The 25,642-nt window shown below is 47.4% G+C and overlaps 6 protein-coding genes across 6 annotated transcripts; 3 read left to right on the forward strand and 3 right to left on the reverse strand.

Annotated features, from left to right (window-relative positions):
- Positions 1–3,287: 3,287 nt before the first annotated feature.
- Positions 3,288–4,112, reverse strand: Aud_008435 (uncharacterized protein; the record flags this gene model as incomplete). The annotated part of the gene is made up of 4 exons (XM_043293311.1): positions 3,288–3,326; positions 3,429–3,631; positions 3,723–3,800; positions 3,857–4,112. The coding sequence occupies 4 exons, from the start codon at positions 4,110–4,112 to the stop codon at positions 3,288–3,290; spliced, it is 576 nt and encodes a 191-aa protein (XP_043149246.1).
- A 2,216-nt stretch (positions 4,113–6,328) lies between these two features.
- On the forward strand, positions 6,329–9,803 carry Aud_008436 (uncharacterized protein; the record flags this gene model as incomplete). The annotated part of the gene is made up of 11 exons (XM_043293312.1): positions 6,329–6,526; positions 6,577–6,686; positions 6,734–6,852; positions 6,910–6,940; positions 7,004–7,123; positions 7,182–7,299; positions 7,352–7,478; positions 7,531–7,798; positions 7,850–7,904; positions 7,951–9,239; positions 9,290–9,803. The coding sequence occupies 11 exons, from the start codon at positions 6,329–6,331 to the stop codon at positions 9,801–9,803; spliced, it is 2,949 nt and encodes a 982-aa protein (XP_043149247.1).
- Positions 9,804–12,910: 3,107 nt separating this feature from the next.
- Aud_008437 (uncharacterized protein) lies at positions 12,911–13,396 on the reverse strand (the record flags this gene model as incomplete). Its single annotated transcript, XM_043293313.1, has 1 exon — positions 12,911–13,396. One exon carries the CDS (start codon positions 13,394–13,396, stop codon positions 12,911–12,913), a length of 486 nt encoding a protein of 161 aa, XP_043149248.1.
- A 640-nt stretch (positions 13,397–14,036) lies between these two features.
- Aud_008438 (uncharacterized protein) lies at positions 14,037–15,065 on the forward strand (the record flags this gene model as incomplete). Its single annotated transcript, XM_043293314.1, has 2 exons — positions 14,037–14,460; positions 14,533–15,065. The coding sequence occupies 2 exons, from the start codon at positions 14,037–14,039 to the stop codon at positions 15,063–15,065; spliced, it is 957 nt and encodes a 318-aa protein (XP_043149249.1).
- A 272-nt stretch (positions 15,066–15,337) lies between these two features.
- On the reverse strand, positions 15,338–18,732 carry hmg2 (HMG-CoA reductase; the record flags this gene model as incomplete). Its single annotated transcript, XM_043293315.1, has 4 exons — positions 15,338–15,620; positions 15,673–17,939; positions 18,006–18,350; positions 18,415–18,732. 4 exons carry the CDS (start codon positions 18,730–18,732, stop codon positions 15,338–15,340), a joined length of 3,213 nt encoding a protein of 1,070 aa, XP_043149250.1.
- A 4,957-nt stretch (positions 18,733–23,689) lies between these two features.
- On the forward strand, positions 23,690–24,601 carry Aud_008440 (uncharacterized protein; the record flags this gene model as incomplete). The annotated part of the gene is made up of 2 exons (XM_043293316.1): positions 23,690–24,119; positions 24,174–24,601. The coding sequence occupies 2 exons, from the start codon at positions 23,690–23,692 to the stop codon at positions 24,599–24,601; spliced, it is 858 nt and encodes a 285-aa protein (XP_043149251.1).
- Positions 24,602–25,642: the final 1,041 nt, after the last annotated feature.

The following is a 25,642-nucleotide window of genomic DNA, read 5'->3' on the forward strand; positions in this document are numbered from 1 at the left end:
CAGATAAATGCTGGTGTTGCAGAATTCGCTTCAGCCTGAGTTGTGGAGAAGGATGAATGTTTGTATGAAGTAAATTGGATGAAGAATAAAGATAAATAAAAGAAAAGGAATGAAGGGAAATAAGGCCCCGAAGCTTTGAGAATAATATATTTTTTGCCCAGAAGAGCTTGCATTTATTTCGATATTATTACATGAAATTTAGTATTTAGCCAAAGGTCGGGCACTGCCACTAGATATACTAAAGCCCAGCGGCCCAGCCACTGGCGCCCTTATAACCTGCTGCATCCCCCGCTACTGATTCTCCACAGCTCTCTTTCAAGCACAAACGGTAAGGCCACCATTTACCCAAAATCTTATTTTTATATACCTATTTCCATGCATCTAATAAATACAAAGGATCAAAATAAACCACAGCCAATCATCATGCTAGACTGGTTCAAAAGACTGTTTGGTCTCACTGAAGAAGCCAAACAACGGAGAGCCCAAAGGCGCCGGAGTCGGGCCCGAAGCAGGAGAACCCTAGCTCGAGAAAGAGAACTGCGACGACAAAACCAAAGACAAGAGCTCAAGGGCGGGAAACAAAGAACGCCTTTCTTCTGGGGATCGCCGGGGACGTCTATTCCCTATCATCGGACGGCTGTTTTCAAAGACGCCTGATTTCAGGATAGTCGTGCTGTTTGATTCCCATGGTCATTAGTCCTGAGCACGCAGTTTTATGCTTCATGATAATTCTCCAGTCAGGATGGCTCCGCGATCATCGGAGAAGCAGTATGCATTGAGTTTCTGTTTGCGAAATTGCAGGTCTCTTCGCTATCATCTGGATTGACAGATTCGCACCCCCAGTTTTGTTCTAACCCATAATCACTATGCTTCAGGCGGAACGAATGCGTCTTTCTTATTCAAGCCCGCAATAATTACAATTTATAAGAAGCACTAGAGTAATTCAAATACACTCAGCACCAGACTAAGTTCAATCCCAAGGTATTGCTAGGACCGTAGGATCCCACCCCATGTTTTCCGTCACCACGATCCCCCAAAGCAGAGGTCTCTCCTCACACTTCCTCGCCACATAATTATCAAAACCAGCAGACTTGACAGCTTCGTAGCATCCAGCTCCACTTCCTCGTAAACGCTCTGGGAACCTCCCAGTCCGCGGGTCGATGGAGCTCTCTAGATGAGTAGCGTGGCACGGCTATAACATCTCCTGAGAGAGATGAGGCCGGGATATAGTCAGACCTTCCTCGCATTCCTCATTAACCCATTCGCCCACACCGCCAGTAGCACACTTCATCCCACTGTACGGACTCCTGCTCCGATCCTGCAGAGGACTCGAGTCGACCAGTGGACAAGATGAGTATGAAAGTAAAATACAGAGTGGACGTTAAGGTCTATTCAATGGAAAGCACATGAACTAATTATTGGTCAGGCTTACTTAGTCATTGACTATTTTTAATCATTCCCTCATGGGTAATCCAGTATATTTACTATTCGCTGTCTGAAATCTTCACTTACTCACATCTGAGATTGGCTCATAATAGATAATAGATATGTGAAACAGTGACTGGAAACGTGTAAGAGAATAGTGAAACAAGAGAATGAAAAGCCAAGCTGAACAACTGCTACCCCTTAATCATGATCCCTTGCACATCGCTCAGAGACTCGGTCGCATCTCGCCCTGCTTGGGCCAGTAGTTTTGGGGGACCAACATGAGTCTCGTCCCATTTTTGTGCAGCACAGGACATCGCCTGGATGATTTTCTTGAACTTCATGCACAACTGCCCATGATTCGGTTTGTTTACCGTTGTTTTTGGCCAAGATGAGACGAGATGACCTGGAAAACATGCGGTATCCCCTGGGTGCCATATGCCTACCCAACGCATGAGCAGCACCGCCCTTGGCGACAACCTCGACATTTTTGACCCAAAACGTCTCCACCTCGTGATATCTCCTGTTACTTAGATATCTGGCCCAGGTGAGGAGAAGCCTTGCGTTGGCCATTCGGAAGTGATAGGGTGGCTCGGGGTCATTATAGGAAACGATGTCAACAACATCCGGTTGCTAAGAACGGATTGGTTTACAAGGATTAGCTAGAGTTCATGCTCTCGCTGCTACAGTAAGTATGTCACTTACCTGACCGATAATGAACAGCATATCATCTTTCTCGCGCTTGAACGGCGCCCTTTGGAAGGCAGGAGCGGTGATTGGGCTCCATGGTTTTGGATGTGGGTAATTGGAGGCTTTCGGTCTGGTTTTTGTGGCTTATGACTGTGACTGTTCAAACAGAATGGTTGAAGTTCATTGAACGACTATTGCTTGAGGATTCAGGGGCGTTTTGAATATCTACATTTGTAGAACTAAACCATATGTTCTCTCCTTTGACCTCGGTAAGAAATACCTCAATCTAAAAACCCAGCTCGCCCTGTTTGTAATTACCTGCGTGGGTCGAGATCACATGGGCCTTGATAAGGGGCCACTCTAGCTGAAATCATTATCCTCCTCCCCCCGTAGTAGTAGTTCATCGAATCACGCGCGCAGTGGTGCCCAGCATCGTCTCTCGGTTAGTAAAATCCCGGGGAGGCCTCGGCAAGGTCCCTACTGGGCTTGGAGTACCCATGAAGAAGGAGGCTGTTTGTCCAGCTGCAAGTAGCAGATTCATCAACTGAGAAGTAATGTCTTGGAAGGGGTTGCCACTGGAGCCATAATAGCTTCCAGACAAAGTGTACTTCCAACCATATTCTGACCCCGAGCTGGAAAAGAAGAACTCCACTTGACTGCAGCAAGGAAATTCTTAGCGATCGGTCAACCCCGACATCCTCAATTCACTTCTTACCTTGGGGCGGCATGACCTAACTAGTAGTACTGTTATCAGCACTCTTTAACTCAGCAAAGTACAACGAGTGTGACATCTAGGAGCGTTTTTCCTGCTTCACCTCGTGCTTCCTGTTTCCATCTCAGGTGTAACTGATGTTGCAGTGGTCATCTGATAGTTTCATGACCTTTGTAAATTGATTGGCACTCAGAAGATACCCTGGAGTTTAGCATAATTATAGTCTCCTACCGTCTACCATGACACTACCAGTTACTCTTCATTATTTGAGCTCATGATGATCCCAGCGTCCTTGCAAACAATGCATAACTACTGAGGTATTTTGACTCAATTTGCATCCTTATATTTGAATTGTATCCTAGGCCGGCCACTTAAAACCACCTCCGCCTACAATAGTTCTAGTTTACTAATGGAATACTCTCTCCACTTCGAGCTTATAATCGCCCGCCGATCCCTTCCATCAAAATCCCTTCGTACAAGACTTGAAACTCTTCTTGTCCTGCATGTGCGTCAAATGGTTAGTCAGCACTATGTTTTCAGTTCAAAGAGAGTCCGATTGAACTATGTCCAGATGAATATGAAAGAAAAAGGTTCAACTCACCACATGGGTAATAGCGCCGCAGTATACTGCCTTAAAACCTTTTTTCCACAGGAAAATGACGCGATCTTTTCCGGGATCCATTGGATCTTTATACCAGCCCTCTCTAACGATGGGGAACTCATATTTCTTGCTTGCCCCATCCACACACTCAGGGAAAGGGATCTTTTCGTCGTTCTTGAACACGTGAGGATAGTTGCCGTTGCCTAGAATTTTCAACTGTTAATCACCAAATCGGTGACAGAAACGAACGGATAACAGAATCAAGGAATTAAACAATTTTCAAGAATTGCTCACCAATTGTATGCCCTGATTGCAGAAGCTCAATGCCTTTGAGAATTCCTTCGTCGAGCCTCGCTTGCTTGTACTTCTCACCTGCACAGAGTCAACATTATTCTCCGTCTGAGTAATTCTGGAGAATTGGTACCAACCACTGCACACCACTCCGCCCTTGGGTGTCCCATAATCATAATCCCTGTTGATACTGATGGGTTGCTGGCCCCAATCACCCGATATCTCCGTCAATCTCTCCATATCGATGGACGGCTCATCATAGTCCTCGAAGTCGTTTGAGAGGATTGAGGAGGATTCAAGCATCCCCACTCCACCCTCTTCAATATCAATGTGGATATTGATAGCGGTGCCCAGGGCAACCTGGAGAAATAAGAATTGAAGAAAGAATCTCATCTTGCCCCAAATAAGACCAATGTAAAGAATTGGGATTGGAAATGCAAACCTGGTGTACAGTTCCCAAAGCTTGCCGGGTGGACAGAGGGGTATATTTATATGTGGCCGGGACCATTCTCCTTATTGGACTACGCGAGAGCTAGAAGTCGTACCATTTTCGGAAGAGAGGGTTCAACGGGTATCATTTTTAGCCTTGACATGATATCAAGTGGGGAATGGTCGCTTTGATTATCCTTTGGGATTAACTTTGTGACATGATGTGACTGGAGCTGAAGCCTAGATGAGCTGAGTATGCGCCCATAGTCTGATCCTAGATGCTGAAGGAGTCGCCATTGTGGCCGTCGGCTCTACTTTCTTTGTAGATTTTTTTTGTGACCCAATTGATTGGTAATGAGTGCCGAGTGCCTCCCTAGGCTCTACTTGGTCTATGAGGGCTGGCTGCTTCAAGGCGCAAAACTAGTAGAACCTAACTTTAGGTATGAGTAGCCCAATTCGGGCGTGCTCTCCACTGGGTCTGGGCTGGGCTAGGCCAACCTGTGAAGAAGGTAACTGCTGTGATGATTCACATGTGGCGATGTTTGATGCCTTCTCGCGCGCTCGCACTCTCCCCTTCTTTCCTTCCTCATGCTTAGTTATCTCGTCAAATGCTACTACATTGGTTGATCTTCTTCCTTTGCTATCTGAGCGTGATTAACTGCTTCATGGGTGGCGAATGGCAGGTTTGTCAACTGCGAACCATTGCCTTGGAGGCAACTGCCCACAGGAGCTAAAGTAGCTTCCCCGCAATCGCGTCCTGCACAGTGAAAATTGCCCACGAGGCTGGAGACGAAAGACTCCACTTGACGGCGGCAAGGACTTTCTTAGCGATCCTCCAATCCACTTCTGCTTACTTTGGGATTAGTGCAACTTCATATCTCAACAACCATACATATTTAAGATAAGAGATCAAAATCGTATAGTCTAAATAGCCTTCCTGGACCACAGACACCATACAGGACAATTACTTTGAGTATTGGCGGAGCTATACGCATTCGTATCTGAAATATCTAAATTACGCTGATTATTTATGGCAATGTGGCGAGATAATGCTCAAAGTGGCTTAAAGTTGATTTGTGTCATTCCTTGCAGGTACAAAGGTGTGTATACCAGAACTTAAGTCAAAGCAAGCGATGGTTGTCGAAATAGAAGTCTAAAATATGGGCATTTAGTATGCTGTTTTGGGGTGGGCCACTCACCCATGGATAATTACATTATGGCGTGGGTGCGGGTGCGGCCCGTGACCGCGGAGTGGTTAATCAAATCTCCTGCTAGGTATGTTGACCAAGCTCGGCCGACCCAGGGCACATGACCCGGTACGAACTAGTGCTCCAACAATGAGAGATTGATGGGCGGTAATTGATCCTATGGTTACCACATATCACATATCGGACTTGAGCCGTTGAATCTTGTGATCCACTTCAATGTATCAGAGGTGCCGGTGGCGTGCTGAATAGCTGCCGAAACCTTACAGCAAACAACTGACCTTCTGTAGAGCCCTTGTCAAGTTTAGCTTGCTCGACTTGGCTGGAGCCCCCCCAAAACCAAAAGCCATTCTGTTCGCCTTGACGTGCCAAAAGGGGGGAGACACACCAAATTGAACAAGCCCCCTTTATCGGAGGCTGCGACCGGACTTTAGCGCTTCTACGCTCAAATGCGGAAACTTGAAGCGAAAGGGAACATCGAAGCGAGTGGGCAATCGCAGCGAGAAACAAAAGTCAAAGTGAAACACGATCGGATTAGAAAGAAAAGGAAGTACGTACTCAGATTTTGCCTCAATCGCGCTGGCTCGACTCAGGCTGTGTTATGGTGGCTTACGGGCAGGTGCTCCGCAATCCGAACGAAAATTCCCATCCAGCATCATTCAGCCACGAACTCCTAGCGACCTGTCCAGATCCGAATCATTGCCTGTTCTGTCTTTCGTGCCTTTGCTAGCAGAGGCGCTCTTCGGTCACCTAAGAAAGTCAAGCTCGAATATGAAATTCTAAAGCGCTGTTTTTGGGCCTCCGGAGCCGAGCTCCTCTTGTCCATTCCTTATAAAGAGTTTGGGTCCATTTTGCCAACCTCAACTACACAAAATTCCAGACTCATCTTCCATATTCTCTTCAAGGCCTCTGAAGAGAACCCTTCGTACAAGCCGGACCGTCTCCCTACGACACTTCAACTCTCAGCTCGTTAAGATGAGCTCACACGAGCAGGCTGCGACGCAGGAGAAGCCTGTTGAAGAAGAGAAGCCTGCTGAAGAAGAGAAGCCTGCTGAAGAAGAGAAGCTTGCTGAAGAAGAGAAGCCTGCTGAAGGAGAGAAGCCTGCAGAGACAGGGAAACCGCCTTCCCCTGGAGAGATTCTGTCCGGATTAAAGGATCCTAAGAAGCCTAGAGTGAGAACGACTGCCCCAGTCTCACAATTCTACTCACTCACCATGGATAGGTCATAACTCCAGAGACTACGCCTACCTTGCCAGCCAAACCAGAGAATCCCTTCGGCAGCCCGGCGTTGCAGACTCTAACTGCGGAAGAGTTTGCTAAAATCAAGAGCTTGTAAGTAACCGCAATCCAGCGTTTGGACACGGCTTACCAAGATACAGCCGGCTCGATCAAGTAACCTTTGCAGAATGGTCTATGGTCATGGACACTAACCATCTTCTCTATGGCTACTGTCCCATTTTGACTAATAATAACGAGCTCGCTCTGGCGTCACAGCCTGGTAAATACTATTATATCTGGAGAGGTTCTGGAATTCTTTCACTGATCGATCTTGCAGCATTCCAACCGCCAGGAAGTGCTGGTCAAACGTAGGCAGTCTTTCCTCAGTCAAACGTGCACTGTTGCTGATGCGAACTCTGACACCATTCCAGGAAATGGCCATTCCCTACAAATGCCGACAAAGTTCAGCTGACCGTTACAGAAGTATCCTCCGTCGTTGAGGCTTCCGTAGTAAAGCAGGGTTTCTCTGCGTTGGAGGTGGAGTCAAAGCTGTAGGCTCCGCAACGGCTTCACAACATTATCCAAAGCCCGAACTAACTATTCGTTTAGTGGCGCAACCCTTGATTTATTCTCTGTTGGCGCCAAGGTTGACATGACGAGCGAAAGCACGTCTTCCAAGGCCACCGCCACCAAGAGGGAGTCTCATTGCGTGATCGGCGAGTTTTGGGTGATGAACCCTGCCTTTTGATGCGTACTGGACAACAGCTGAAATTGCCTAGGTCCCTTATGCCGAGGTCAACCTGGACGTGAGCAAGCTGGATCTCACAGCTGGCTGCAAAGAGTGGGTAGAGAGAATCATCTCATCCAGAAACATCCAAGACCTTAACGAGTTTTATACACGATACGGTAGGAGTTGTTGATCTCCAATTGGAACATACCTTATCTAACATCTGCGAAGGGCGGATATATCCTCAGCAAGTCCTTCTCGGCGGCCGTTTGTCCACTCAGGCGACCATAGAGTCTACGCAGACTGCTGAGAAACAAAAGCAGCTTGACACCTTTGCAGCGTCGCTGCAAACTACAATTAACGTTCCCTTGGTTGTTCAAGGCTCGCTGTCGGTCACTGGAGAGCTCCAGAATCGAAGCGAGCTGGCCGGTTCTCAGTCAGGAGTGAAAAAAGTCACTTCATGGAATAGCTATGGAGGCGACGATTTGCTTATTACTGAGTATGTCTGAGAAGAATCAAACTCTACGATCTTCACTGACAGGAGCATTAGTGCGAATCAATGGCGTCATTCGCTGCGGGCTGTGCAAAATTGGCGTCCTATAAAGGTACGCTTTGCGTGCTCATATAAAGGGCCTGCTGACTCTACAGTAGTATGGAAACATCGGCAAGATTGAGTTAATCATTGGCCGCATCGACAAGTATAAGGCATTTCCGACCATTATCGAGGAATTGCTTCGGGTCGTGAACGCACCAGTCATTCGCAACGTCCCCATGTTAGCGTACTTTCCGCAGGAATTGCCCACAGATACGACACTCCAGCGTCCACTAGACCCGATATCTCTATACCAGGGTCTGGATTCCTGCGCCGGAGAGCTGAAGCCTTCCCCGTTTCAAGAAGCCAAGGATCACATCGAGCCAAACTATTCGTTTCCGGCTGAGTACGACTGGAGAATCGCGTCGGACAGCACCTCGCTCGCTGCCCTCTTCAGCGATCTTCACGAGCTTCATAGTGAAAGATTCAACTTGGCCTTCGCGCCCCGTTACCTGTCGCACGTTCACGTTTCCGCCGAAGAGGGACAGTACGGATTATGCGTTGTTCTTCGTTGGGCTTCGAAAGGACTGCGGTTCTATTTGCCAGAACCCGAGAAGGTCAAGCTCACAGATGACGCCCTAAAGCTTCTTAAGGAAAAGAGAAGCGAGTTTGCACAGACATACGGAGATCACTACGTCGTAAACATCGAGCGAAGGACATGTGCCACAGTTGTATGGCGGATTTCCTTTGGTCAATATAAGGAAGATCTGCAAAATTTCCGAACAACGCTATTGGAAAAGTTCGCGACCAGCCCCAGTCCTCAGGAGGGTGCCGATATAATAAAGACATGCCTCAAAGAAGCTCCCAACCCAGAAAGACGGGATGCGCGAGCCTACCTTTATTTCAGCTCTCCGGATAGCAACTCACTCGTCTTGGACACCGACACCAAAAGCATGATACAAGCAAGTGACAAGCTAGCCATACAATTGACGAAAAAGGCCGAGATTATCACCCGGTTCCAGATTTTCCCGTACAAGTTTGCCATTCCCGCCACTCAGAGCCCTGTCTCCCCAAGTCAAGGGGGCTTCTTATCCTGGGCAAATGCACTTCAAAATGTGTATTACGCCATGAATAATTCACGGAAGTTACCAAAGGCCGTGCCGGAGCGTGAGGAGTGGGATAAACAGCTACAACTTTTTGAACAGCAGCTTCTCGGAAATCAGAAAACTATCCTGTCAGGACAGAAAGCGACAGCTGTCACTATAACACAGGAAGTGAAGAAACTGCAGAACGCTATTGAGACCAAGGTTCAAGATGTCCACAATGTTATGGAGCCCCTCCAAAAAGCTTTGGATGATTGGGTAGCGCGGTCAAGAACGAAAGAGACCGAGTCCATACTGGGAATGGAGTAAGTACATATAACCTATCTAGAAGTGGGCGAGACTGACTGTTCCAAAGCAAGGTAAAAATTTTCCATCGAATCGGCATCCAAGTCCTGGGTAGCGAGATGACCTGGCCTTGGATTCACCGTGCATGCACGGAGGGATCGCGCCAATTCGGTATGCCAGCCCCTCCCGATGGCCTTGATGCAGCAACACGTACCCTACTCATCAATTTGATCAAACAACCTCAAACCTCGCTACTCGGGGAATACACCAACCAGTGGTTCGATGGCATGACGGAAACTGAATTCTGTTGGCAAGTTGAACCCCCAGTCGCGGGTTACCGACTGGTTGCCTATGAGATCATCAACGACTGGAGAAGCACCAGCAATGGCATCTTCTGGTTGGATCCCCCCCTTAATAATGGCGGCCCGGGGGCGCCGCCCGAGCCTTTCCTAGAGCCAGAGCCAACTGTTGGGTCGACTAACAATCTGTTTGTCTATTTCCAAAGGGAGAAAATGAAGAGCTACAAAGTTAGGGCGAATACGTGGTGGGTTCCAACAAGAATACAAGAGACGGATCTTTTGTGAAGACGTACAGGGGATCTTTGAATTTGGAATAATGAGTATTAGTTTCAGCTGAAGTTTTCAAGTGGCATGAAGCATCATCAATGTTGCAGCGGTGGGTGGACCAGGTTCGAGGTTGTTCCTACCAAGTCTTTCTATTAGCCAAGCAATAATCACTTACCTTTTACGATCATGTGTGCTCCTCGTCAGTGTTTTCCTATCAAGCGGGCGTGATTTTTTACGAATGGTCGATGAGTTTGTCTATTTGGATCTCAATGACACTATGGTGATGGGAACAAAAATGGCCGGATCGGGATGATAAGAGAAGGCGTTTTTTTATTGGGGACCATAACAAGCACAATCTCCCCAGATAGATCTCTTTTCCTTTTTCCTTCAGTCTTGATAGATTCGTTGAATGCACGGGTACTTTTCGAACTGTCCTCTTAGGTTGTTACATACGTGGCTTATGTTTCCGATTAACTATTCTAGCTATTCATCGGCCAACCAATCTTCAATTGACCAGGACTGTCGCATAAGCCCATCGACTTCGCACCTGAATTACCTATTCTAAATACTACATATATGTATAATATATATATGCATAACTAATATACTTATACATAGCTAGGCAAGGGAATTGCTTGTTTTATCCTTAAGGGGTAACCGAGGAAGAGGGAGAGAGTTCTATCTGGTAGGACGGTGCAAAAGAGGTTCAGCTAATGGGACATCAGAGAGGGGCATGCAGGTGGTCTAACATATGGTAGGCGGCGATGGAATCACTCCCACCTTACCACTGATGCCCTGGTGGTAGATGTCACTCTGCCAGAGGAATGCAGGTAGGGAGTAATAATATCAGAAAAAAGAAGAGGCTGTAATATAGACATAAAGAAGGAAAGAGAGAGTATGGGAGATAGAGAAAGGTATGTAATAAGATAACTAGTTTAAATCACCCTCTAGATGGAGAGCAACGCAGGCATTGGCCAGTATGCGTGGGTACTGAGTACATGAAAGATTCTCAATCAATGACCCTACTTTAATGTAACCGTCGCATGTTGTGGATTTTCTACATAACAGCGTCGTGGCAAACCAGGGACACTTCGAACCTCTTCGCCCAGTCATTTTGAATGAATTAAGCAATTCCTGGAAGCTTTCACATAAAGGAATTCAAGCTAACCATCAGTGTAGGTCTTCTTTACACTGACGATGACTCCCACGTGTTGAAGAAGTTTATCAATTCCACTGGCGAGCAACTGATATATCACCGTCACGGTTACGGATGCTCCTAATATTAGGAGAGACGAAGCCTAGACGCAGTTAGCATGGTTCCTGAAACGTTTGCGGGCGCCACTTGCCGTCGAGGACATAAGGATGACGTTTCTTGCCATTGGGAAGCGTATCAACGCTATGACGATTGTAAAAAGTGTGGCAATAAATCTGGTAAGGTACACAGACACGACCCAATGTGAAACTTTGTGGTACCCTTTTAGGATGGGTTAGGCCAACTCAGGGAGCATTTCATCTGCCTGTCCCAACTGGGCACGAAGAATTTGTTCCAGGTCAAAGGAGAACGAGGCGCTCGGTTTAGGGTAATCTTTGGTGAGTCGACTGCCCTGTTCGCGATCCTAATCACCTTTCTTGTCTCCAGTGATACAGTATCACCAAACACGTTGGAAGCATGTACCCAGGTGTCTGTGTATAATCTGTCGAACAAGCCTTCATATAACGATTCGGTAAGCAGAGGGTAGTGAGTCTGGAAGGCCTGAAGCGCCTAGCAGCCACAGTGAAAGATCGAAACAATGGCACTTGCCCAGTCGACTTGATTGAGCGAGTTCTCCTGAAGGACGATAGTTACGTATTTTGCAATTGGTCGCGACCAATGCAACAGGGACACCATTCGTTAGCCAATCTTGTAAATATACTGGCTGAGTTCCTTCAGGACGAAATTGCTTCTCCTGAACCCTGGTGTTTGGGACCAAATTCAGCATACAGAGTCACGTTCCTTGTCAAAAAGTCTGAATTTCAATTAGAGTATTTAAGTGGGGCTAGTGGCGGGAGCTAATGCAAGCCAGAAGGATCAAATAATCTAAAGCCCTACTTTATCCCTCCATACTACTGTATTCACAGAGGCGCGCTTTTCACCTCACCGATAATTGGTTCAGATTTATCTCCCCTTTTACAGGATGTCATATCTAGATTAACCCATTGAACAAAGCCCATATGCCCTAATACCTTACAGACACCTCTTTGAAATAAAATAAATCTCAGAAAATGAAACTGCAATCACTCATCCTCGTCGTGATCGTCGAATGGCCAATGACGCTGTATTTGTGCAGCGACTTCCTCGGTCTGCCAGCATAATTGCGACTTCTTTGAACTTCTCGCTCATCTTCGTAGCCTCGCTGTACCTCTCTGGAGGGACCCAGCTATCACTCGACTCCCCGAGACAATATCGAGATTTCTCCATGTCGTCAACCGCAGATGGCTGCTCTGCTTCGAGCCGTAGGCACTTATCAATTTCCTCAGGGAAACAGTGAATCAGACATTGTAGAATAGATTTTGAAGGTTTGGAACGGGGAGAACTTTGTCAACGGAGAACAGAGCGAAACGTGATCGGACGTCACTCAATATCGGCCGACGATCGTTCTTCCTCTTGTAAGTACCGAAGCCATTTCAAAGCGTGTGAGAGAGAGAGAAGATCAGACCGTACAGAGGAGCTCATCGACGTTTATCTGCAGAGATGGCTTACATAAGTTAGGCAGGCCGCAGGTGCTTATCAACAGTCCATCGAACCGACACTGAGGGATGCAGCCGTGCAGCCGTGCTTGTCAACGTGAGTTTCTAGACCTCGAGTATCTCAGAAATGACCTGATGCAGGGTGTTTGATATATTCGAAGGTGAAGGATGCTATTCCAGGGGGCTATCTTAAATTGTCAACTAATATCTGTTCTGAATCATTGAAAGCACAGGGTCCTCTTCCCTGTCGATGCAACAGCGTTAACTAGAGTGGAGCTTTTGTTCCAGATTGCCTGACTCCGAGTCCCCGGTGACTACATTCTAGGCATACAGACAGTACATAAAGTAACTCGTGCCTGGTCCTTCTTGAAACTGTTCTTGATTTTGATCTCGGTGCATTACAACTCAGAATGCGCGTCCTCTTCCTGGTCCGATGCAATACATGAAGGCGGCTCAATGCAGGCATGGAAACCAGTCTCCATGCCAAATCTGGCAATCCTGCTCGCTGCTCTTGCTACAGTGAACAGTGGCTCATCTTCATCTTGACTGTCGTGGGGGATAGCTGGATTATAGCGGTCTAGGATAAATAGATTGATGTCCGCTTGATCCTCCAAGACATCCTTGACGGCCAGGAACAAGCCAGGGTCGCGAGCATGGGAGCCAAGGAGAAGAAGGTAATCGACAGTCTCATTCCCAATCACTGTCCGCAGCAGGTCTCGAACTTCATGCCAGAATTTCGCGGGGTCATTTTGAGCTAATTCAGATTCTGCTGCATGGCCACCATCCTCAGCAAGCCGCAAGGGCCACGGGAAATCTCTATCCCCATCCATCGGAGTGTTAAGAGTGATTCCGAGGCTGGCGGCGTTGTAGCTGATTACAAGCATGGCGGACAGGTCCAATTCAGATGTCCGTTCATATTGCAAAGCGGCGGGTGAACATTATTATAGTGATGACTTCCCTCTCGGCTTCAACTGTGATTGTAGTGAGGATAGTTGCTCAGAGGATGCATTCCGTTGTTCTGCTTCTGGCACATGTTTCTATTGACTGTTATGAGAATGGATACAGCGGACTATTCATGTTAAAATAGCCAAAATAATTTTTTCTAAATATTACAGGCACAGTTTCGGCAAATGAAAACTTGGATCAACTGAAACTGAAATTATGGCAAAACAATATGGAGGAACAGAGAATAAGAGGTCAAATAGCAGAGTGGGAACGTCTGCATTTAAATGATGTTGTCTGTAAGGGGCTCACGGCATGTGACTTTATATTTCCCCTTCTACAGCTCTAATTGGTCGCAATTAAAACTGACCCATATTTATAATTATAGAAGCACCAGTCTGACCTAGTGCGTCTGACATACTTTCGACAGCTACACTTACGGCCCTACCGAAGGAGCTAGGTTGCTGGAGGGGTCTTAAAATCGGAATTTCCTCTATCGAAACCATACATTTCAGACATCCCCGTAATGTCAAACCATACCTCGGATCTACCGCAATAACCACTTTACTTACCCTAATGATCATGGGTACAATTCGCGAAAAACACAAGTGTCTCATCAATGGACTCACCCATCTTTTCACTCTATTCATCAAAGCCCATTATATCGCCCCTATTGATGTCCTGTATCCCCCCCACGACGCTGATGTTGGACGCCTTCAGAGACTTGGGTTTGAACCGGAAGTGATTGATCTCGTCCAACTCCTGCCAGCGATTAGAAATGAAGCAGTCTGGAGTTACAACGACGAAGGAATAGAAATGATTCCTCGTGCCAAGCTGGTTAATTATCTGAAACAGTCAGAAACAGCTAATGCTAATGACATGTTGGAGACCCTGCGCTGGGTCGACCATACAGATAAGGATGCGCAGGGCCTCTTTCCCCCATCCATCCTTCGACTGACATTCCCTGCCTTTTATGGAGTAAATGTGTTATATGATGTCCACGACCGTACGTTATTTCTCTCTCTTAATTTTTACTTTATTTTCCATCAGCCGAAGCTCTAGCTGACGTCTGCACCAGAGACTATAATGGAATGGTGCGACCTAAACCAAGAGCAATGGCAAGACTGCCCCCGCCAAACATGTGAAGATTTCTTCTCAAAGGTCCTCAAGAAATACCAGGACCTTGAGTATGTCCCTTATTTTGATCCGGATGACGGAGCGCAAGTCCCCAAACGTAAAATCGAGGATAAACCCATTCTCTTCCAGAATATCTTCCCTGGCGGAATTCGCCTTCCGACTGATCCCCAGGCTGCTGTTCAATGCGAGGAAAGGGAAGTCGGCCAGGATAGTATACGTGGTGATCTTAATCAATGGAGGGCTCTACAGAAGCTTTATCGCGATGCGGGCTGGGCGGACGAATTCGACGGAGAGCTTTTCGACAAGAGACGGAGGGATTTGTTGCGTGTGATGAAGGATCTCCAGGGCCAATCCAGGAGATGGAACAAGATTCCAGAGGATACCAAAACGGAGGAGATGCGAACCGCTGAGCGGGCATTTCGTCAGCGTCGGGAGGAATTTTGGGCTGAAAGTGCTGGAGAGTACTATCTTTAATATTTCCAGAGTGTCTTGTGATTTCATATCCCAATTGCTTACACGCCATGGCCATGGAGATGTCTCCATTTGTCTGCCATAATGCTCTGTGATATACATAATAAAACACTTCTAAGCCTGTAGTCTTTCCCATAATCTAATATTATAAGATATAGCCAGTAATAATGAACTAAGGCGTACAGAGTAAAGATACTTGCTTATGAGTATCATAGATATAAATCCAATGCAGTTGACACAATGCGTTCCTGTCACATCCTAGATCTTGCAAGTACTCATGCAGTCTTCGCCGCCGGTTTACCGCGATTATGAGCCATGTGAGCACTGACTAAATGGCCCGCCGCCAAAGCAGCACACGTGCTCAATTCGCCTGCCAGCACGGTGGCTGCGACGATGCGGGCCAGCTGGCGGGCATTATCTCCGGGGTTGGTGGCATGTGCACCTCGAACACCCAGCAGATCGAGCATAGCGGCTTGCGCTTCAAGGATGGTTCCGCCGCCGATTGTGCCGACTTCAATGCATGGCATTGATACTGAGATGTGCAGGTTATTGTTGACACTAGATAAACCAATCAGCCCAGGCCAGGATGCAGTGCAATGAGGTCTCATACTTCTTCATAATAGTGATGCAGCTGCTGCTTTCGACATTCTGCGCTGGGTCTTGCCCGGTAGCTAGAAAGACTGCCGCGACCAGGTTTGATGCATGGGCGTTGAAGCCGCCAATAGAGCCAGCCATGGCGCTGCCGACCAGGTTCTTAGCAGTATTGAGTTCGACAAGTGCATTCACGTCTGTCTTGAGCACGGAGCGCACCGCATCCCCTGGTATCAAAGCCTCAGCGACGACTGACTTGCCTCGTCCATCCGTCCAGTTGATCGCGGCTGATTTCTTGTCGACGCAGTAGTTGCCTGTCACTGAAATAGTTGCCATGTCTGAAAATCCATGCTCCTTCATAACTTCAAGGGCTTTTTCAACTCCTTTCGAAATCATGTTCATCCCCATTGCGTCCCCAGTCGTCGATTTGAATCGCACATAGAGGTAGGTGCCAGCCTGTGCTGATTTCAAGCCTTGCAGGCGGGCAAATCGACTGGTAGAGTTAAATGCCGTAGTCAGGATCTTCTTTCCTTCGTCCGAATCAATCCATTGCTTGGCTTCTGCTGCGCGAGATAGGGATGGGAATGCAAGACAGGGACCCCGGGTCATGCCGTCAGCATTGATGACGGTCACAGCACCGCCCCCAGCATTAATCGCTTTACAGCCCCGGCTGGCGCTGGCTACTAGTACTCCCTCAGTAGTCGCCATTGGAACGAAATAGTTCTGACCATCTATTACCAGGGGTCCAGCCACGCCCACTGGCAGTGGCAGATATCCAATGACGTTCTCACAGCAGGCCCCATGAACCAGGGTGTAGTTGTAGTTCTCAAAGGGAGTTTTTGAATCCTGTAGGCCACTCGCCACATCAAGAGTGGACGGGGTACGAGACACCACGGCGCGGCGGATCTTGACAGCTCGGGTAAAGGCTTCCAGGCGGCTCATCATGGGATGGCGTTCCATCGTCTTCTCCAGGGCATAACCAGGAATTTTGCCGCGGAGGCATAGCTCGACTATTTCCTCATCTTCCAATAGCATTGCTCGTCCTTCTTGTAGCATGGCGTCAACTTGTTCGCGTTTTCGCGTGTCTGTCGGCTCGCTAGGCCCTGACATGGTGTTTTCAGACTCTTTGGAAGAGTCTTTTGACTGGCTCACGGTTGCAGAAGAGCTGTCTGGGATTACCTCATGCTCGCGTACATTCCAGCGAGCTGCCTTCATTAAATAACTGTTCAGTACCAGACTCAGGAACAACGTAGCAATTACCCACTTGCTGATGACTGGATCTTCTAGCCATGCCAGCACACCCCCAAGAGTACGGCCGCGTAGTGTATCGAAGAGCGGACCAGCAAAATCATCCCCGCAAGGCTCAGCCTGCGACTGCAGGACGTATTTGATCGGCGGCAACACTGTAACGCGGGTTTCGATGTTACCCGCATGGGCAACCACGTATATATCGTCCAGAGCATTGCCTGCGACTCGGAAAGGATTAATTGGGGTAGGCATCAGAATGTTGGAAATGCTCGGGAGGTACGTCATCCAATCAAAGATCCTGACGTTGCCGTAAGACAGGGACGACAGTTGAAGCACATTGAAAAGCACGAAGCCGCCAACCATGAGGAATTTAAACCGAGATACATTTGCAGCCTTGACCTTGCAGCCAAAAATACGGGAGTCGAAATCCTGGTTACCTGTGGTCATGCCATCATCTTCCACGGCCCTACGCGGCTTGACATGCTCCCTGATGCGCGTGACTTCCAGTTTCACACATAGCACACTGACGTAGAAGGTAAATAGAAGCAAGCAGTCAAAAACGAGAATCCACGCCGCAAGAAAGCAGAATTGAGGCAGAGCTCCTTGTACCCTCGACGCTGCGCCTACCGCCAGGATAGCAATTTCAATAGCGTAGTCACGCGTGATACGCCATCCCTCGCGCTTGATGGCCGCCTCAATGGCTTCGGGTATGGACCGCCGGGCCATCGGTTTTGCAGGAATGTGGGACTCGGTCGCAGCATGCAGTACGGCCCTCGTTAAATGGATGGGCTTTTCGAACCCCACAATAACTACCAGAATTGGCAGGCATTCCGAAAGAATGATCATGGAGGTAGGTACACCACAGCTAGCAGTGACCTTGAGTCCGAAAAACAAGGAGAAGAATCCAGAGAGCAGCACCGAAGAGGCCAACCAGAAACGGGACCCGAGTCGGCGCATCGATATGAAGAGTGACAGGAAAGTAAGGTACATCGTCAGGTATGCCAACAGCATGATGATGATATCGACAATTTGCGCATGCTGACTTCGTTAGCGGCCTATGAACGGACCACATGTCAATCCTAGGCGGATGAGAAGCAGGCATACCTTTATCAAATCGACAAAGGAGGCCAACGAGTCTATCAGCCAGAGCCTGAGCTTTGGGCCAGAATTGCCTTTTCCGGCGTTATTCACAGTCCAAATTTGCGACGAATGCTCACCCTGCGACTTCGGGAAGCTTTTGGGTTTGCGCAGAACCCCCTCCAGGTAGTTATATGGCACTGAAAGAGTAACTGAAGTTTCGCTCAAGATGGAGGATAAAACACTAGGCGTTCGAGAGACGGGTTGTGCAGCGGTCAAGTCTAAAATAACACTCTCCTGGACGACAGAAATGTCTGGGTTGTGTTTTGATGTGGGAAACACGAGCGTAATCAAAGCTAAATGCGATGCAACCTAGCTTGCCAGAAAGATGAAGTCAGTAGGTTGCTCACTGGGTTGAACAAGGAAAAGGTTTCACCTCCTGGTCCCCCATCGATTCATCGTCTGTCTCCCATCGCCAGGCGGTCGCCTCTCCAAGTCGAAGACTACGGCTCCTCTGAAGAAAGTATGTAGCATCAAGCTGGCTGAAGTGACTCTCTGAAGGCGGCGTAATATTGACATTGTGTATACTTCCTTCCAGCAGATTCGTGTAGGTCATGGTCGCTAGTAGAGCTGTAATGACCAAGGTGTAGATTGGTTGCTTACACGCCTGTCTAGCCACTGTACCTAACACGCTCGTGCCCTGCCGGTGTATCCAGCCAGGAGTATCAGACTCCTTTCTGTTTACAGCAGCCATGGCCGGTGTACCCATGGTCTAGGGAATCAAATTCAGCGATGAGGATGTTGCGGGGTGGGACAATGGAGAATTCGTAGTCAGCACTGCAATCGACACGATTAGCAGCTCTTTTCGACGATGATGAATGAATTGAGACTGCTACTTACCAATTTTCTTCCTCTGGTTGCGAGGCGAGAGAGAAAATAGGGGAGCATCCATCCGACCACTACTTAATGGCACCGGCGACCCCTGCTAGCTCCAAACCACAACTTGTTCATTGTTCTTCCAGGTTATTTATTATTCTACCTCTCAAACAAAGAAGTAATATATGCGGAGTATGTCCGGTTTATCTCTGGGGCCCAGCCCCCAATGATGAGCCGTTCTTGAACCCACCAGTGCCTGTACAGTGGAGGGTGGAGAGCTCTTAGTTGGGGGAATGTGGCTTAGCAACCTAAGGTCCTATCAGGTATGGACACCTGAAGGCAACAACATTATCTATATCCCTGTATACTCACATCACAATTCACCTAGTTAATATTTACTGTGACAGACTTTTCTGGTGTTAGTACTGATGTTTGCTGAACAGTAACATCAGTAACCCCTGCATAAGATTTAGGGTTTAGGGTAAGTTTCCAGATTCTCTAGCTAACAGAAACCACTTCCAGTCCAGCCTACATAAGCGTACCTAGCATGGAGCTTGTATGAGCCAAGCTGTCTGACCAAGGGGCGTAGGACTCGCCAAGAGACCTTGGGGAGACTTCTTAGCTGATATACGAAATGAGCTGTGGATGATTGACGGTCACAATTCCATACATGGCAGAAGAGAAACCTTCAATCTTCCAGTCTAACCATGGTCTCTTATCAATGGAAGTTCACACAGACTACGGAACTACTTATGTACAGGAAAACAAATTTGAAGAGATACAAGATGCTGCCAGTTCACCTTATGTCCTGGCTTGACGCTGAGGAATTCTTTTAATTAGAAATAATACTGCTTCGTTTTGGCTTCGTATTTTACTTCATCTATGGTTCTACACAATGTGGTATATCAGAAGAAGCAGTAATTGTGGCATTCTAAGAAAAAGAGCTTTCAAATAGATAGATAATCTTAAGAATATTGTAGAGTCTATGTAATATGGCAGAGGATACTAGATAGTTAAGGATACAACCTCGAAATTTACTTAGTTTTCTCAGTGTATACAGTGGAAGGCCATATTCATACTCTTTCTGATATTCACTGTGGAAACCATATGTGTAGGATATACTTAATATTCACTAAATCTCTAATTCAATCAAGCTTTATGAGGGAAACATGTCAGGTCTATTCATTCTCAAGCATTCAGTGAATGATGATTCTTAAGCTCTACTTGCCTTACGTGTAAGACCTCCGTTATCTCCCTCCTTCCTCGCCTGAGTCTACCACTAGAACTATCTCATAATGAACGAGCCAGTTCGGCGTATGAGAAAGACGCTTCATGGTTCCCAGTGACATCTCAAGCTAGGAAATTCATGGCATATACAGCTATTCAAGCTAATAGCACAGATGTGTCAAAACTGGCGCGCCGAAAGAGAAGAGACTCAACGGACAAGGCCAGTCAAGCGCCCTTCTCCAAACGCATGAACTGGTCATCGAACCCCTTTCAGAGCTGTGTGATCGCTCCGGCCTATAGGAGCATGGCTCTCCATCTGGCTTAATATGTGAAGGTTCTCGCAGCTCGCTTCGCCTGCCCCCAGCTTCTGGTCGTTGGGACAAGAAGCTCGACGCTCCGCCCAAGCTGATGCATCTGATCTGCTGCCTACGACAGTGACTATTACATGGCAGCCTGAGACTATATATGGTGCTGTCAGATTGTGTATAAACTGCTACCGTGCTTGCCGGCCTTTCAAATGAGAATTATGTTCAAAAACATATACTGCACTCGGGGTGGGGGGAGGGGTTTCTCCGGCGCCATAAGCAGACACCATGTGGAACACGGAAAAGGCGACGCCAGAATTGCACAAAATCCAATTTACACTGTGGACGGGAAAAGCCAGTCTGTTCACGATGCAAATCAAAGGGGTGGAATTCAATATCCATAGTACATCACTAGGCCTAGGCCTGAGAGGGAGGCCACTAGTGCAGCTGATGCAGCAAAAGATTATACAGCACTTCCTGATATACAGGAATCTGGAGTCACCACTGCATTCCAGAAAACACAATCTAAGTCTGCCTTCAGTAGACATCCTGGAATAGGATATGATGAGCTAAATCCTCTCACTTCATAGCGAACCTCAAAGCAGCAGCCCATTGGGACCATCCGCAGTGGGGGTTCGACAGCTGTATTGTGAGTACATCCATTTGGCCTCCATAGACTCTCTACATATTTGCTGACATAGAGCATAGATATTAGACTGCAAGTTGATAACTAAATATTAAACCTTGTTGGAATTTTCAGAATTGCTGACTTTACAAGCAGGTCAGAACCCTAAGTCCCTTGGGACTTGCAACCGACTACCAGGCGACAAAAGGTATGGCACAGAGACAAACCCCCCCACCCAACCAACACCCCCCAATCCCTCTCTCTCNCGCCATTGATGCCAGGTATGTGCAACCAGCCTAGAAGTCAGTCCTCTTCAGGGCAATTCTTCCCCCCCCCCCCCCCCCCCCCCCCCCCCCCCCCAACTGGTCCCTCCTCTCTTCAATAAGTTACTAACGCAAAATCTGATAGACCGGTTATTTGTTATACGAACAACACCTTCAGCTGGTTTTGGGAAAGATCAACTATCACATGCTGTCGCCCCTTTTTTACCCTGAACACCATATTAGATGTTTATAGGGAGGACAATAATAGGCATCCAAATAATCTCGACCTCCGGTATATGCAGACAAGTGGATCAGTCCTTCTGCATGAAATGATGCACGCCAATGTCGTCACGGCAGACTGGGGGCACCGTGAGTACCTACCCACTGCAAACGTTCTTGTCATCGAAGGTTTAATTACCAAGGTTTAGGCTAATACCTATTTACCTCATGCAGTCGAAGACCGTTGGGAGAGTACGCATATATGGTCCCCGTCTCTGTAACTGCCCTGACTTGTTCATGACAGCCGCCACACATCAAAACTGTCGAATACAGGTTGTTAACCTGGTTATCAACAAAGTCTAGCACGCGGATAGAAACGAGAACTGCCCGTTCGACTTCGGCGCAAGAGGCGAAATTAGGCCGGACAGACCACCACCCAGCCTAACAGTACACGATAGACGAGGATCGAAGCTATACTACCTCATCTTTGCTGAATACTATATCCTCTGGTGCACGCCATACTCGCCACTGAAACAATGGCTAGTCGGAAGTTGAACGAATGGCGTCTGATGAAGCAAGAAAACACTTCGACTATCTTGAATTGGTAGAGGTTCCTACATTTGCACAACGGCAAACGCTGTAAGTTTTCCCGACATCATATACAAACCACCGCGAGACGGCCCCCTAGGCTACAGAAATCTACAGACTCTCTTGAGACAAAAACTTGGAACAATATGCATCATATGTTCTCTTCACACCGGACGCGGATTTTCCGTAACATTGATGACGACAAAGGTCGATTTGAGAGCAGTAGCCGGAAAAGTGTCCAGGCCTTATGGGAGATAGTCCAGAACCTCAATCATGACCCTACTGAGTCGACTTCAAAGCATGATCTCCGGCTTTCGCTATTTAGATGCCCGAGTGCGTCGTCGTCTAGTATTCCAATATCGGGACATTGTCAATGAACACCGGACGAACAACGGCGTGAAACGTGGCCCACCCGACGCAAACATTCGACATCCGCCCTATTTCGTGGATGTGGCACCCGACCGAAGTGGGATGCCTAGTCTCCAGCAACGTAGGCGGGGATATCTGTCAATCGTTATCACGTCGTCGCCGGCTAACGACCAAAGAAGCATATCTTCCCGATTTGCCAAGGATAACCAGCCCGGAAGTCACTCAATACGACTGACTCTCAGGTAGCCCTGGGGCCAGGCCTGGGGTCATCCAGGGCTGCCACTGGACCAGGATGTCCTGCGATCTATAGCTCGAGCAGACATGAGAAAGATGGGATATGTCCCAGCGTAAGGTGAAGCCCCCCGCTGTCACGATCACGAGTCAGTAAGCTCTGATAACACTTCTACCTTCGAATATCCCGACACTGATCCAAATCTTTTTGATCCAAGCCGCACTACTGCTGGACCGCAGGATCAAACTGCAGAAAAGCCGAAGTCCTCCCGTAGCAAGAATAGAGTTACAATAGCATTTTGCCAAGAGTCAAGACTCTCCTGGAGGGCACGGCATGGGAACAAACGAGGGAAAGGCTGGCAGAATCAGACATGACGATCAGTATAATCCAAGGAGCCTGAACCTCGGATGGGGGAGAGGCAATCGCAGAGGACTCCGGTGGGAGAGGAGCCATCAAATAGGTCTGTCTAATCCACCCCACGATATCCCCAACAAAAAGATCTAACGCGGCACCCTTCTATATAATTGCTAGATGAGTTTATAATGAAGTCTGGGGAGAATTACATGGTTGACAAAATACGAGGTTGAGAGGGCGTTTGAAGATAGTATGGCAGACTTATAACATATCTTCTAGTGTGAACCCGGAACAATGTTGGCTTGAATCTATTCACTCGGATGCCCAGATCTCGGAGCTCGGGAAGAGCGTTCTCGGATGCCCGGGTGTTCTGAATTCTTCATAGGTATCGGATAAGCTTTCTCCGAATATCATCTTATCGACGGGTGTTTAAAAATACTTAAAGGAACACGATTCTTCTCAAAACAGACTTTCTCTTTCTTTTATCATTGATTTGAATGGTGTTTATTTATCTTACTTGATACATGATGGGTACAGCTAATCAGCAACCGATCGTCTTGTTCCATTACCCTGGATCCTTGTGGGCTGTCAAAATCAGAGCATACCTCGCTCTCCGCGGCATTCCCTATCACGAATGCATTCAACCAGATGTCATGCCACGTCCTGATCTAGCGGCTCTTAACATTCATTACCGCCGCATACCTGTCCTTGCGATCGGACGAGATATATACTTCGACACTGTCCTTATGTTGGAAAAGCTTGAACAACTGATTCCCGGGAACACGCTGGGTGCAAGAGACCCAACGCAGCAAGCTTTGGAGAAGATGCTTGAAAAATGGGTTGAAAATGCAGTCCAACAATCAGTTGTCGGCTCACTGCCCTCTATCTTCTTCGAAAATGAGCAGAGGGTAAAGGACAGGCGACAGTTCTGGGTGACAGATATTAGCATCGAGGGTCAGGAAAAAAGACGACCACAGTCTTTGGTAAACATGAGGATGCACTTCAAAATTCTGGAGAAACTTTTCTCTGACGATAGGCATTGGGTCCTCTCTACCGATAAACCAGGGCTTGCAGACATTCATGGTAAGTTAAAATATTTTCAAACTGTCATCAAAGCATAGACTGATCATCGTTAAGTCGCGTTTGCCCTTGATTGGATTCTCGGCATCCCAGAGGCTCTCCCAGAGCGATTTGTCTCGGATGAATTCCCAAAGACATTTGACTATCTCAAGCGGTATAATAGAGCGATAGCTACCGCGAACAACCAGTGCCTAAAACGAGAGTCTCTCGCGGGTCCAGATGCTGTCAAGCTGATAACTGAAAGCGATTTTGTGGAGCCAGAGGGTGATGTCGAACATGATCCTACCTTGCTTCAGAAGGGGCAAAAGGTTGCTTTGTCGCGCACTGATGAATCGGATTTTTCACGTTCAGTGAACAGGGACTTGGGCACGCTTTTGGCTCTGACGCCACAAGAGGTGGTTATTGCAACAGAAGTCACTTCTACAACTCCGGAGATTAGACTTCATGCACCGCGGTGGGGATTTGCCGTAGAAAGTGTTGCCTGATAGGTCTAAGAGAAGATTTTTGATCCATATATCCACTATTAAGAATGTGATAGGAAATTTTGCACCATTCTCACATAAAATAGATTTGCGTAGTCGTAATTTGGCTTTCACCATGCGTTGCTTGGATAATGTAACCGAAGACCTTTTTTTTGAGATTTTAGGAAACCCTGAAATGGGCCATGTTAGGAGGCGTGATGGGAAAGATATTAAGCTCGGCGTGTCGGAGTATATCGTGAAGCCCGTCTCATATCAAACCCGTTCTTGAATCTCGACTCAATCGATGAATTACTTAGCTTCGAAGAATCATTTTTATATACTACCGTTCCTCACACCCTGCACACAATTCTGCCTGTTCGAGCACCCAAAATTGAATCTAGGATCAAATTGATCATCATGTAGACTGATAGAGTATGAGGTGCATAGTACGTGAATTGATAACCATGATAGCCCTCTAAACATTTCACAGGCTAGCTACCTTTTAACACCTTCCTAATAAGGCCCCTAATTCCTATCAGTTAAATGTAAAAGATAGCCAGTGACGATCTCTCTAAAAGTTGGTAAAAGATTTAGGATAGGATAAATAAAAGGGATGCCGTGACTTAACGGAAAGTTCTAGGCCTAACCTATGAGAACAGCAAGAAGAAGTGTACTTTGAACCCCCTAACATCATAGAAAAGGGTATTAATGAAGCTAGGGGAAATCATTAGAAGTAGGTTATGTTTCGAACGTCGACAAAAGCGTTAGCGATATAGATCCTCGATAACTATTAGTTTAATAAGTTAACTAGGCTAGTGTTACGCGGTGCCGACTGGTCACTGTTAGAGTGTCCTTGGGTGGTACACGCCTAGTTCCAACTGCGGATTCCAAGAGCGTCTCTCAATCGTACCGTTGCTTCGCAAAGCCTTACTGCGGGTTGGATCCTGTTGAGTGTCTTGCAGAACGTGCCAGAGGTGCGCGCCAAATAAGTCAATCATTAAGTATTGCTACCGAGTGAATCCCCTACTCGTAGGTTGGGTTGTCTTAAAGTGAACTGTGAAGTAA

This window comes from Aspergillus udagawae (assembly GCF_001078395.1).
Source record: "Aspergillus udagawae IFM 46973 DNA, scaffold_6, whole genome shotgun sequence".
Classification (NCBI taxonomy): domain Eukaryota; kingdom Fungi; phylum Ascomycota; class Eurotiomycetes; order Eurotiales; family Aspergillaceae; genus Aspergillus; species Aspergillus udagawae.